Source organism: Zalophus californianus, chromosome 6, assembly GCF_009762305.2.
Source record: "Zalophus californianus isolate mZalCal1 chromosome 6, mZalCal1.pri.v2, whole genome shotgun sequence".
NCBI classification, from domain to species: Eukaryota; Metazoa; Chordata; class Mammalia; order Carnivora; family Otariidae; genus Zalophus; species Zalophus californianus.
In genome coordinates, this window is record NC_045600.1 from 26,619,649 (window position 1) to 26,631,968 (window position 12,320).

General features: G+C 43.6%; 1 protein-coding gene across 3 annotated transcripts; it reads right to left on the reverse strand.

Annotated features, from left to right (window-relative positions):
* Positions 1–9: 9 nt before the first annotated feature.
* ZC2HC1C (zinc finger C2HC-type containing 1C) lies at positions 10–12,277 on the reverse strand. 3 transcript variants are annotated; one of them, XM_027569551.2, is made up of 3 exons: positions 12,143–12,277; positions 9,926–11,271; positions 10–79 (listed from the first exon to the last, which is right to left on the reverse strand). In XM_027569551.2, the coding sequence occupies exons 2-3, from the start codon at positions 11,249–11,251 to the stop codon at positions 29–31; spliced, it is 1,377 nt and encodes a 458-aa protein (XP_027425352.1). In that variant the 5' UTR covers positions 11,252–11,271; positions 12,143–12,277; the 3' UTR covers positions 10–28. The 3 variants fall into 3 exon arrangements, with proteins under 3 accessions (XP_027425352.1, XP_027425350.1, XP_027425351.1); XM_027569549.2 differs by lacking the exon at positions 10–79 and adding an exon at positions 1,736–3,302; XM_027569550.2 differs by lacking the exons at positions 10–79; positions 12,143–12,277 and adding exons at positions 1,736–3,302; positions 11,962–12,119.
* Between the last annotated feature and the right edge of the window lie 43 nt (positions 12,278–12,320).

Below are 12,320 nucleotides of genomic sequence, written 5' to 3' on the forward strand. Positions count from 1 at the left end.
CCCTGGACCTCCAAAGAAGTATTATTCATTAGTGTCCAGCAGACTGGGCTGTCGTCAGGACTACAAAACATGTTCCTTCCTGCCACAAAACCAAAAATCATTTATTACTTCAATGATTAACTATGGAAATAAACATGCTGATCACTAAACCTCACAGACTCAGGAACATGAGAGAGAAAAACACTATATCACGTCTCTGCTACTTCCTGTATAGTCGTGAAGAATGATAAATTAATGACCAAAAGCAAATGTTGGCCAAAAGGTACCATGCTGCATTAAATACCCTGCTGTTAAGAAGTACTATTTCAGCACATCTGCATAACTTTTATATGAAGTGAGTTTCACCATGAGATTTTCTTCCCATTGCTTACTTAACCTTTTGAACTTTAAAATTTATAACATTTGCTTGTACTGAAGGTTCTTGAATAAAGTATCACACGTGAACAGTACCAAGCAGCATTATCCACTGTCATCCTCTGCTGTCCAGGAAGGGACTTAGATAGAAAAACGGTTCTGACCTCTTCCCAAAGAGCAGATCAAGCTAAATTCAAAAGGCTAATAGATATTCTTAATCTAAGCAAGGCCTATGCATTATTAAGATTGGAGGGAACACTGAGGCATTGACTATTGCCTTCTCCAGCAATATAAGAATGAGCAACTGCTTCCTGTGTCTACAGAAGGCATTCCCCACACATACGTTTGTTCTCCCCAGAGGGCCCTGACCTGTGAACTTAATCACATCAACCAGGATCCCAAACCCAAGTGCCCGTGGGGCCAGGCAGGAAAGGTGAATAAGTGCAGCAGGCCAGGTGGGGCTGTGGTGATCGTCGAGATCAGCCTGTCTGAAGGAGCACGCGGTTGGGGCTATGCAGGGTTGCTGGCCTGGTATTTCCAGAACTTCCGGCTTTTCAAGAGATTCTCCATATCCCAGTTTTTAAATGTCAGATCTATGTCAAATTGTAGGACAAAGCAGTCCATAGGCTACCACTTCGCGGCCTTGGCCACAGCTCATTCTTGCCATCTACTGCTTTTACCATCAAGTGTGAAACTTAACAGTTTGTACTTCACTAGACTTGCCTGGGGAGTGTATATACTGGGTTAAATACGCAGTGTGTATGTGAAGTTTCAAGTGGCCAACTAAGGCCCCACTATGTGATCCCTCCTTTTCTTTGCAACAATTAAGAAGAGCATAAAGCAATTCAATAGGTACTGTTTTTTAATTTTTTTTTTCAGCCTAGAGCCCTGCAGCTTTACAGCTAAAGCCTTAAATTCGCATTTCAAATTGGTCTGATCTATTAGCCCAGCCATTCAGCAGAAGCTGCAGAGGAAATGGAACAAAAGTGAGTGGTCATTTGTTGTTAGTAGAACATGGTTTTATTGTCTGCTTAGTCACCTTGGCCCACATCAGGTTCGGTGTTTTTTCTCCAGTATTTTATTTTTTTTTAAAGATTTTTTTTATGTATTTATTTGACAGAGAGAGACACAGTGAGAGAGGGAACACAAGCAGGGGGAGTGGGAGAGGGAGAAGCAGGCTTCCCCCTGAGCAGGGAGCCCGATGTGGGGCTGGATCCCAGGACCCTGGGATCATGACCTAAGCGGAAGGCAGGTGCTTAACGACTGAGCCACCCAGGCGCCCCTTCTCCAGTATTTTAAACTAACAATTTTTTTAAAAGATTTTTTAAAATTTATTTGACACAGAGAGACACAGCAAGAGAGGGAACACAAGTGGGGGAGTGGGAGAGGGAGAAGCAGGCTACCCGCGGAGCAGGGAGCCCGATGCGGGGCTGGATCCCAGGACCGTGGGATCATGACCTGAGCCGAAGGCAGATGCTTAACGACTGAGCTACCCAGACGCCCCTTAAACTAACAATTTGAGTGATGCTCTCAGGACAATAATCCTACTGTTATTTCAGATCTGTTGTTCTATCTTCATCCTATCTCAACTGATACTACCCCTGACAGGCATTACCTTATCATTTCTCCCATCTCACCAATCTAGGACTTACTCATTTTATTATTTAATTTTAAATCCCCAAACCCATTGATTGAAGGTCTAATTGTGAAGAGTACCTGCAGTATGCACAATTCTGCACAGAAAAAATTTAACAGATCCGGTATCTTTTTCATCAGAGTTTACTTTCTAAAAGAGAAGTTCACTGTGGTATAATGGGCAGGGACATGTGACATGGCAATGTCCCCGCTTGCTTTGATGGTAGATTTTACTGCCGCATTTAAAAAGCCATACACCCAACCTGATTTCAAAGCAGAATGCCAGCAATAGCTGAAACTGAAGTTTCTTCCTTCCTTCCTTTTTTTTTGCGGGGGGGGGGGGTGGGGTGGGAGGGAACATGAAATCCTTTAGCAAAGTGCAACTACTGAGCCATACAGGATGCTCTCTCCCATCCCTACCATGTAAAGCACATAAAGATGAGGTTCCCTTTACGGCACTGTACACCACAAGGAGGGTTTAGGATATACTGGTGCCGTAACTTTACATACTGGTATTGGCTTTTGGCCAGGACCATACATCACGGAGGTCAAGGATAAATTTACATTTGCCTTACAGCAAAATCGTATTATCTTTTGTAAGAGATACCACCTCGGTGATCATGATCATCTGACACCAACTCAGTCTCATGAACCAACGTCTTGCAAGAGCAAAAAGAGTTAACAAGAACCAGGCATACATGCAGAGGTAGGGCAAGAAGGCACAGCAAACACAGGCACTTAGCACAAACCCCAAGTCAGCCTTGTGAGAAAAGAGCTTTAATGTAGGCTGCTCACTACTCCTGAGAGTCTTTGCCCATCAGTTCTTAGGGCAATAACAAGGCACACCAGCCTGAGGCGGTAATTTCGTGGGAAGCTGAAGCTTCCTTTTGCCTCCCGCTGCTTAGCAACGGGTCTCTCCTCACTGATTTAAGCTCTGCAGGCAGATGTGGGAGATGTAAAAGTTTTAGTTCTGTTTTGCATCAAATTATTCTACTCCCATTTACTGCTGAAGAGAAGCAGAGCCTTCTGAGGCTTCCACTGTTGTCCGCTCAACTGTAATGCTTCCTTGGAGGTGGAGGCCGGTTCTTAATGGTCTTACACTTGGGAACGTGCCGCTCGGCCACCTTGGGAGCAAAGTGGCGGCTACAGTGAGGACACTGAATATAATCTGGATTTTCTGCAGGCAGGATGGGAGGCAAGTCTGAGGGGTTTCCACCTTTGGCAATGACCTGCTGGACCTCTCGAGCCTGACGGAGAGTACGGATGAAAGACTCATGCTTCTGTCTCCAGTTGCTCTTCTGAGGAGGTTCAGCCTGTAAGTGGGAGGAAGACTGATCATTCAACTTGGCGTTTACCACATCTTCTGAGTCTTCATCAGAATGACAGTAAGGAAACGGAAAGGGTGTTCATCCATAAGATCAAAGAGAACAGGAAGGGAGCAACAGAGCTGACTTGCCAGAGTGGAGGCACTTAAAGCTAAGGGCCTGCCAAGGGGTGACAGTACTGAGAGGCTTGGTGCTTATAAGTACAGGCAATGGAGAGGGAAGAGGTGCAGGGCTGAGAATAAATTGGATCCCTGGGGCTCCTCTCCCACCTTGTACATCCAAGTGTCTGTCACTTCCCACACTCTCACAGGAGAACAGGGGTTTATTCTCTGGAGAAACTGCACCAGACAGGTTTCAGACTCAGGAAGTCCAGGCATAGTGGAGAACAGGGTAATATTGAGGCTGAAAGTTGGGATTAAGTGCAAGTATACGTGATGAATTATGGAACTGTTGGCCTCCTTCCCCCACTCAGCTCCCAGGATATCAAACACATTGGCACCCTCATAGGAGATAGGAGTTCTCTGAATGCACCAAGGAGTCGAGAGAAAAGCCATTAGATGCTGACCTTGAGTGAATCCAATGAAAAGGCTCACTATTTGATAACCCTAATGTGAAGGCCTTTAGTCAACATGCCCCACTTAACCTTAAATATGAATGGACAACCTGTGATCACCAGATATTTGAGTAAAGCTCTAACAAGAGAGAAACTATAACAGGTACATGAATTCTCTCTCTCTCTCTCTCTCAGGAAATGGATAAGACTTGGGGCGCCTGGGTGGCTCAGTTGGTTAAGCGACTGCCTTCGGCTCAGGTCATGATCGTGGAGTCCCGGGATCGAGTCCCACATTGGGCTCCCTGCTCAGCAGGGGGTCTGCTTCTCCCTCTGACCCTCTTCCTTCTCGTGCTCTCTAGCTCTCATTCTCTCTCTCTCAAATAAATAAATAAAATCTTTAAAAAAAAAAAAAGGAAATGGATAAGACAGGTAAAAGAAAACTGAAAACCAGAGAACCAGAAAGAACTATTATAAATTAAAACTATGATAGCTAAGGGGCGCCTGGGTGGCTCAGTCAGTTGAGCATCTGACTCTTGATTTCAGATCAGGCCATGATCTCGGGGTCATGGGATCAAGCCCCATGTCGGGCTCCATGTTCAGTGCGGAGTATGCTTGTCCCTCTCCCTCTGCTCCTCCCCCTGATTACTTGCTCTTGCTCTTTCTCTCTCAAATAAATAAATGAAAATCTTTATTTAAAAAAAAGACCATTTAAAAAAACAGTGATAGCTAAAAATAAAAATAGAAATGTATAATGTCAAGAAAATTATTCAGAATGGGAAAAAAGATCAAGATGGAAAGTAGAAAAGATTAGGAAATTAGAAAGCCAATCCAGGAAGTCCAACACCTGACCAAAAGGAGTTCCAAAAAGCATAAAAAAAGCACACAGAAGAAATTATTAAATAAATAATACAATAAACATTCCTAGAATTAAGGTCACTGCTCTTGAAATTGAAATAGTCTACCAAGTATCCAACACAATCATTGTAAAATTTCAGAATTTCAGAATAGAGAGAGAAGCCTGTAAGCTTTCAGAAAAAGAGAAACACCAAAAGAGGTTTCATACAGTGGAGCAGGAAGCAATATGGCATCAGATTTCTCAACAGTAACACTGGATGCTAAAAGCTAGTGGGAAAACCCCTTAAAAGGTCTAACAGAAAATCATTTTCTACCTAGAATTCTATACCTGGTCAAATCATCCATCAAATATAAAGCTATTGTATAGATATTTTCATTCATTCTGAGACCAAAAAAAAAAAAAAAATATGCTTCCCATGCACGTTTCTTGAAAGCTTCAGCAAAGCAAGAAATAAAACAAGAAAAAGGAAGACCTAAGAAGGTGGAAACAGGACCCAAGACAGAAGAGAAGCAAAAAGAAGTCCCGAAACAATAGGTCTGCACCAGGCCTACAGAATAACCAGTCCAGACTGGTGCAGGAGGAAAAAGGAGTGATGGGAGGGAAGTTTCTAGAATAAGAAAAAAATCAATGGATTAGGTGTTTGAGCATTTACAAAAATGCTAATAGGTGCCTGACATCAGATAGATCATTTAGGAAAAAAAAATTATAATAAAAAATTATTTAAAAAAGATTAGAGTAGGAAACCAAGCAAATGAAAACATGAGTCAGCTATTAATTCCAGGGACATGTGTTCACTCATCAGTGAACAAAATTTACATGGTTATTATAATGTAAAAGCTGACTACTGGTTTAACCCAAAATTGTGATTCCACTACAATGGAAGGAGAAGGAAGGAGAAAAGTAAAAGGAGAGGAGATGTGAAAGAGCTTAACCCGAAGCATTCATATCAGGAAGTCAACAGATAATGTAAAAAACTGATTAATCAAGAAAATAAGCATATTATTGAAAGATATGAAAACACATACCAGAAAACACATACCTATCAGGACTGAAGACTGCCACTGGGGGCCAGATTAGGATGGAAAAGGATAAGGCAGGATCCTGCTTGTTGCCTTATAGGTCACTTAGTACATGATTTTTTAAATGTATTCAAATATTTAAATTAATATAAAATTAATTTTAAAAAGAAAAAAGAAAGGCAAGTAGCTGTTTGGTGATCTGATATCATTAATGGTGAATGACAGGAAGAGATACTATCAAAGCAAAAGGATCCTCCAGGAGAGAGTGTTACTGAAATAGACAAGAAGGCAAGAGAATTTGTGTGTTAGAGACGGTATCCAGGAACTTTTTTTTTAAGATTTTTTATTTATTTATTAGAGAGAGAGAGAATGGTAGAGAGAGAGCATGAGAGGGAAGGAGGTCAGAGGGAGAGGCAGACTCCCTGCTGAGCAGGGAGCCCGATGTGGGACTTGATCCTGGGACTCCAGGATCATGACCTGAGCCGAAGGCAGTCGCTTAACCAACTGAGCCACCCAGGCACCCGGTATCCAGGAACTTTTTAAAAGAATTAGGGGATAAATACCCAGTAGTGCAATTGCTGGGTCACAGGGTAGCTCTATTTTTAAATTTTTGAGGAACCTCCACACTGTTTTCCGAAGTGTCTGTACCAACTTGCATTCCCACCAACAGTGTAAGAGGGTTCCCCTTTCTCCACAACCTCTCCAACATTTGTTGTTTCTTTCCCTGTCCATTTTTGCCATTCTAACTGGTATAAGGTGGTATCTCAATGTGGTTTTGATTTGAATTTCCCTGATGGCTAATGATGATGAACTTTTTGTCATGTGTCTGTTAGCCATTTGTATGTCTTCTTCAGAGAAGTGTCTTTTCATATCTTCTGCCCACTTTTTGACTTATTTGTTTTTTGGGTGTTGAGTTTGAGAAGTTCTTTATAGATCTTGGATACCAGCCCTTTATCTGTAGTGTCATGTGCAAATACCTTCTCCTATTCTGTGGGTTGCCTCTTTGTTTTGTTGACTGTTTCCTTTGCTGTGCAGAAGCTTTTTATCTTGATGAAGTCCCAAAAGTTCATTTTTGCTTTTTTTTCACTAGCTTTTGGAGATGTATCTTGAAAGAAGTTGCTGTGGGCGATGTCAAAGAGGTTACTGCCTATGTTCTCCTCTAGGATTTTGATGGATTCCTGTCTCACATTGAGGTCTTTCATCCACTTTGAGTTTATCTTTGTGAATGGTGTTAGAGAAAAGAAGGGCCATATGCACCCCAGTGTTCATAGCAGCAGTGTCCGCAATAGCCAAACTGTGGAAAGAGCCGAGATGCCCTTCAACAGACGAATGGATAAAGAAGATGTGGTCCATATATACAATGGAATATTACTCAGCCATCAGAAAGGATGAATACCCAACTTTTACATCAACATGGATGGGACCGGAGGAGATTATGCTAAGTGAAATAAGTCAAGCAGAGAAAGTCAATTATCATATGGTTTCACTTATTTGTGGAACATAAGGAATAGCAGGGAGGACATGAAGGAAGGGAAAGACGAAGGGGGGGTGGGAATTGGAGGGAGAGATGAACCATGAGAGACTATGGACTCTGAGAAACAAACAGGGTTTTAGAGGGGAGGGGGGCGGGGGGATTGGTTAGCCTGGTGATGGGTATTAAGGAGGGCACGTACTGCACGGAGCACTGGGTGTTATACGAAAACAATGGATCGTGGATCACCACATCAAAAACTAATGATGTATTGTATGGTGACTAACATAACATCATAAAATTAAAAAAAAAAAGAATTAGGAGAAAATTCCTCAAGTATATGATAGTTGGGGCGCCTGGGTGGCTTAGTTGTTAAGCATCTGCCTTCGGCTCAGGTCATGATCCCAGGATCCAGGGATCAAGCCCCAAGTTGGGCTCCCTGCTTGGCGGGGAGCCTGCTTCTCCCTCTCCCACTCCCCCTGCTTGTGTTCCCTCTCTCACTGTGTCTCTGTCAAATAAATAAAATCTTTAAAAAAAAAAAAAAGAAAGAAAAACTCCAACTTATCTTTAAAAAAAAAGTATATGATAGTTCATCATTTTGAATGAACTATTAATTTATCATATTGAAATTTTATTCAATTAACACTTATTAATCACAAAGCACAAAGATGTGGTCTCTGTGCTCAAATGAGACCAGAGCTAGGAGTCTGCTGGAAGCTATGTGAAAATTAAAGGATAGAAGGAAAGTCACCTGTTCTTGTGAGTACACTAGAGGAATAACAGGGAGACACAACCACTTGGCTTCCAAAGACACAAAGCTTTGGAATAAGACTTAGAACATTCCAAGGAGGGGAGTGCGTCTCAATCCAGGTCCTTTCTGCTTCAGTGTCCTCAATGCATGATATTCCCCCCCAAAACTAGTTTCCACAAAGCTGGGGTGTCTGATCTCAGAAATCCAATTCCTTTGCTTCACTGCTACTGCATTTAGGAATTTAAGAAACAGAAGATTCTTTCAGGTGCCTGCCAGAAACAACCACTATAGTAGGATAGAGAAGACCCCAGTGTATTATTGGGTTGACCAGAAAGAAAACAGGAAAGAACAGGAACCAGTGATCGTATCATTATCTGCAAGAGCAAAATGTTGAATTCTTGTTGGAAACAACTTCAGGTAGATTATTTCTGTACACAGAAGGGACTTTTTTGTGGTTATCTTCCAAACTGTACTGAAAGAAATAACTGCAATCGACTTCTCCTAACAGCCACCACATAAATTTGAGTTTTTAAAGGCCCCAGCAGTACGCCCATAAACTGTAAAGTGCTTAGCGGACAAGAGGTGCTAGTGCACATAGGGATGATTGGAAAGAAATGAAAACAGAATATGCTCTCATATTTTGTTAGAAAATTAGAGTTGGATGGGACTTTGAGATCATGTGATCTAGGCTTTCCCAAACTTTGGTCATTTGCGTACCACTTTCACTTTATCCCCCTAACCATAAATTACTTAATATTTTTCTTTAAGTTCATGATTCCTAAAAACCATGGGCTTCATATCTTGTTATATTTTTCTAATATACACTAAAACTACTAAAATAAAAAATATTTGCCAGCATACCGCACTTTGAGAAACACTCATATACAAGCCAAGGGGCAAAATGTTGACAGGGTGGTAGACTTATTCATGAGACAATTTCCAGATCTGACTGTCCAAATATGCCTGTGAAGTACCCCTAAACTTACCATGCAAGTATCTCACAGTCTTTTTACAACCTAGTTTTTCTGCAACTGGAATGTTAACCAAAAATAGTATCCTTTACCTTTAAGGTGTTTACACTCTAAATGGGGAGAAAAAGGATTGCAAACTTAATTGTGATTCATGTATTTACTAAGAAGGTATATCAGAATTGAGCTAATCTTGAAAAAGTAGATACAGTTATAGGAGTTGTAACAAATCCTAATCTTGGGAGGTGGCAGAGTATATTGCAAAGAGCAAGGAACTCTCTCCCAGGGTTACAGTGCTGCATCATTTTTTTCTTTATATTTTTCAAATCTTTTTAATTTTCTACAGTAAACATTTATTACTTTTATAATCAATAGGACATATATTTTTTAAGTCTAGATTTTGCAGTCATTCTGACCCAGATTTATATGCTGACTCTGCCATTTATTATTATTTTTTTTAAAGATTTACTTATTTCAGAGAGAGAGAGTACACAAGCAGAGTGAGGGGCAGAGGGAAAGAGAATCCTTCAACAAATTCCCCACTGAGCACAGAGCCTAATGTAGGGCTGGGGCCCGATGCGGGAGCCCAATGTGGGGCTCGTGGGGCTCGATCCCAGGACCCTAAGATCATGACCTGAGCCAACATCAAGAGTCAGATGCTTAACCAACACTTAACTGACTGAGCCACCCAGGCGCCCCATATGTGCTGACTCTGCCATTTAAAGCTGTTTGTGATCTTAAGCAAGTTAAACTCCCTGAGACTTGATTTTTGAATTGATTAAATAAGAGACAATGAAACCCTCACAGGGTTGTGGTGAAGATCTTATGAAAAGCTCCCATCACAGTGACTGGCACCCAGTTGTAATCAATAAATGTTAATTCTCACTTTCTCCCTATATGACACATGAATTTTTTCTAAAGAAAACTGATATAACATCCCCTTTACAATGATCCCCACTCAAAGTCAAATCCATAAGGCCCTTGCCTTTTTACCTTGACTGAGGCTGGTCCCTTCCAGTTCAAGTACCGCTCGAGTTCTGTGCCCTTGGCCCGGGCCCTGGAGGAGTCAAACACTTTCCTCTTGGAACCCTGCATCCTGCAGCAGACGTTGGAGTGTCTCTCCAGCCTGAGCAACAGAAACTTGCGTCCACAGTGGCTACATTCACCAAGTTCGGGCTCTTCGATGGAACAGCTGGAAACCGAGGAGTCTGGTACCCTAGACAAACTAGGATTGCTGGTGGCTCCCCGTAAAGCATGGCCAGGCCCCTCTGAAGACTGAGGACACTCCTCTGATGGCTCTGAGACTAGGTCTGGGATTTTGTTATTGCTTGCCACCAGTCTTTCCCTTTTGAGCTTCTGTATTCCATAATCAGAGAGCTGAAATGGACTAGAATTTTCTCGAGACCATCCCCAAGTTTCCTCCTCCCCCCTGTCTCTACTGAAGACCTCCTCAGACCCAAATTCTGGGGAGAAGGTAGGTTTGTATGTGGTGTTGCTATTACCTTTACCTCTCCTCCTGGGGAGTATCATTCTCTGTAGCTCTCTTTTTTCATTTTCCTTAGCCTGTTCCTTTTCTTTCTGGATCCTTCTGAGTTCCTCCTCTGTCTTCTTCAGCTTTTCCCTTAGAAGGGTCTCTTTTCTTCGGATTTCCTCCTGTAAGCTCTCCCCTGCAGCTTCTAGTCTTTGGATCTGCACCCATTCAGTCCTGTTAGGGTTTGCCATGGCCCTCTCCTCCTGTGTGGCGACAACAGCACGAACCACAGATGAATTCACCCAGTTCCTTGAATCAAAACTGCTGTATGGAAACTCTCTTGGTTCAGGGGGTCTTGGAGAGACATTCTGGTCCCCATCAATGCCAGCCTCACCTGTACTATGAGATTTCCTATGGAACACAGGTTTCAGGGGGTATGCCCGGTCTACCCCAACTCGCTTCTTTGTGAAGGGGATGAATTCCTGATTATTTGCTTTGGAATACCGGGACTGAGGACTTGATGAGTGAAACAAACCCTTTGCTTGGCCCTGGGGATTGCTTCTTGAATCTTGCTGGCTGATTCCAACACAGTGGGGATAGGAGTAGTTCTGGGCTTTTGTGCAGGTGTTCCACTTGGAGTGAGTGTAGAGATTATCCAGTGTCAGCTCTTTGTTGCTCAAAAGCTTCTGCTGGAAATTGTTCCTCAGATGCCCCATGGAGGACCGCTGAGAAGAGTCACCTTTTTCACAGGGCTTTTGTTTAGCTGAGAGGAGCCCTGGAGCTTCTGTTTTATTATATGGAAGCATAACGCCCACAGGCAGAGGTGGTGCCAACTGGAGGCCAGCCATTCAGGGACTGGACTGAAGCCCTAGAGGAGATTTAAACCAGATATATGTGAGGAGTTTGTCTGAGGTTCCCCCGCACTGCTAAAGTAAAACTGTTTCTACATTTGTCCTACCTACACATTCTCTTGAACTTTTTAGGGACAGTGGTGCTGGGTCTGCCAGAGCTTTCTGCCAGAGCTTTCCTTCAATAAGCATTTGGTGAATGCTCATTATTTCCTGTGGGTGCTTATTAGGTCCTCAGGACAGAAAAACGAGTGTGACGCGGGTGTTCCTGCCACCTAGCTTTATTCCAGTACCAGTCTCTGCCAGACACGTAGACTCGCTAGTTGGGGGAAAGATTTACTGGAAAGAGCTACTGGATCGAAAGTCAGATTTTAGGCCTGTGACACAGGACAAGCAACTTTCCCTTCCTGGCTGGTTTCTTCACCCGTAAACTGAAGTTTCGCTCAGAGTTACATGACTGGCATTTAGGGACCTTAGGACTCTGAGTCCAGCCCTATCGGTTCACAGGTGAGCAAACTGCGGCCCAGAGGTAAGTGACTGGCACCAAGAGCTCTCCAGCTTCCCTCCTGCTGGAACCGTGCTTGACTCCAAAGAACACAGAGGCCGCTCATGGCCTGCAGCAGGTGCCTGGCTGTCAAACCCTTACCCAAGAAGTCCCCGCGGCGCGGACAGCGAAAGGTCTGTAACCTGAGAGGTGGAGGCCACCTGACCTGGCCGCCGCAGCTTCTAGATCCGGAACGCTGAAGTCACGCACTGTCCCACAGGGTCAGCCGGGGCGCCCCCACTGGGGACTCCGCTTTGGGAACAAACCCTCGCTCTTCTGTCCATTGGGGCCCTTGGGAAGTCGAGGTGCTGACCCCATGTCTGCTCCCCCCCGCCCCCACCGCGTACCTGAGGCTCTGGCGGACGGTTTCTGCTCAGGGAAAACCCCAGGACTTAGTTTTCCAGACCAGACCCCCCACCGCAACGATCGCCGCGCAGGCGCTCTCTGCGCGCCTCTGTTTTTCTCGTTGCCTGGAGACGGAGCGCGTGCGCGCCCAGCCCCTCCTTTAGCCCCCAACACCGCCCG

Coding starts and splice junctions, on each gene's coding strand:
- ZC2HC1C (XM_027569549.2), bottom strand. CDS start 11,251: ATGGCTGGCCTCCAGTTGGCACCACCTCTGCCTGTGGGCGTTATGCTT. Junction 3,303..9,925: donor AGGGACCAGCCTCAGTCAAG/GTAAAAAGGCAA, acceptor TCCCACTTACAG/GCTGAACCTCCTCAGAAGAG.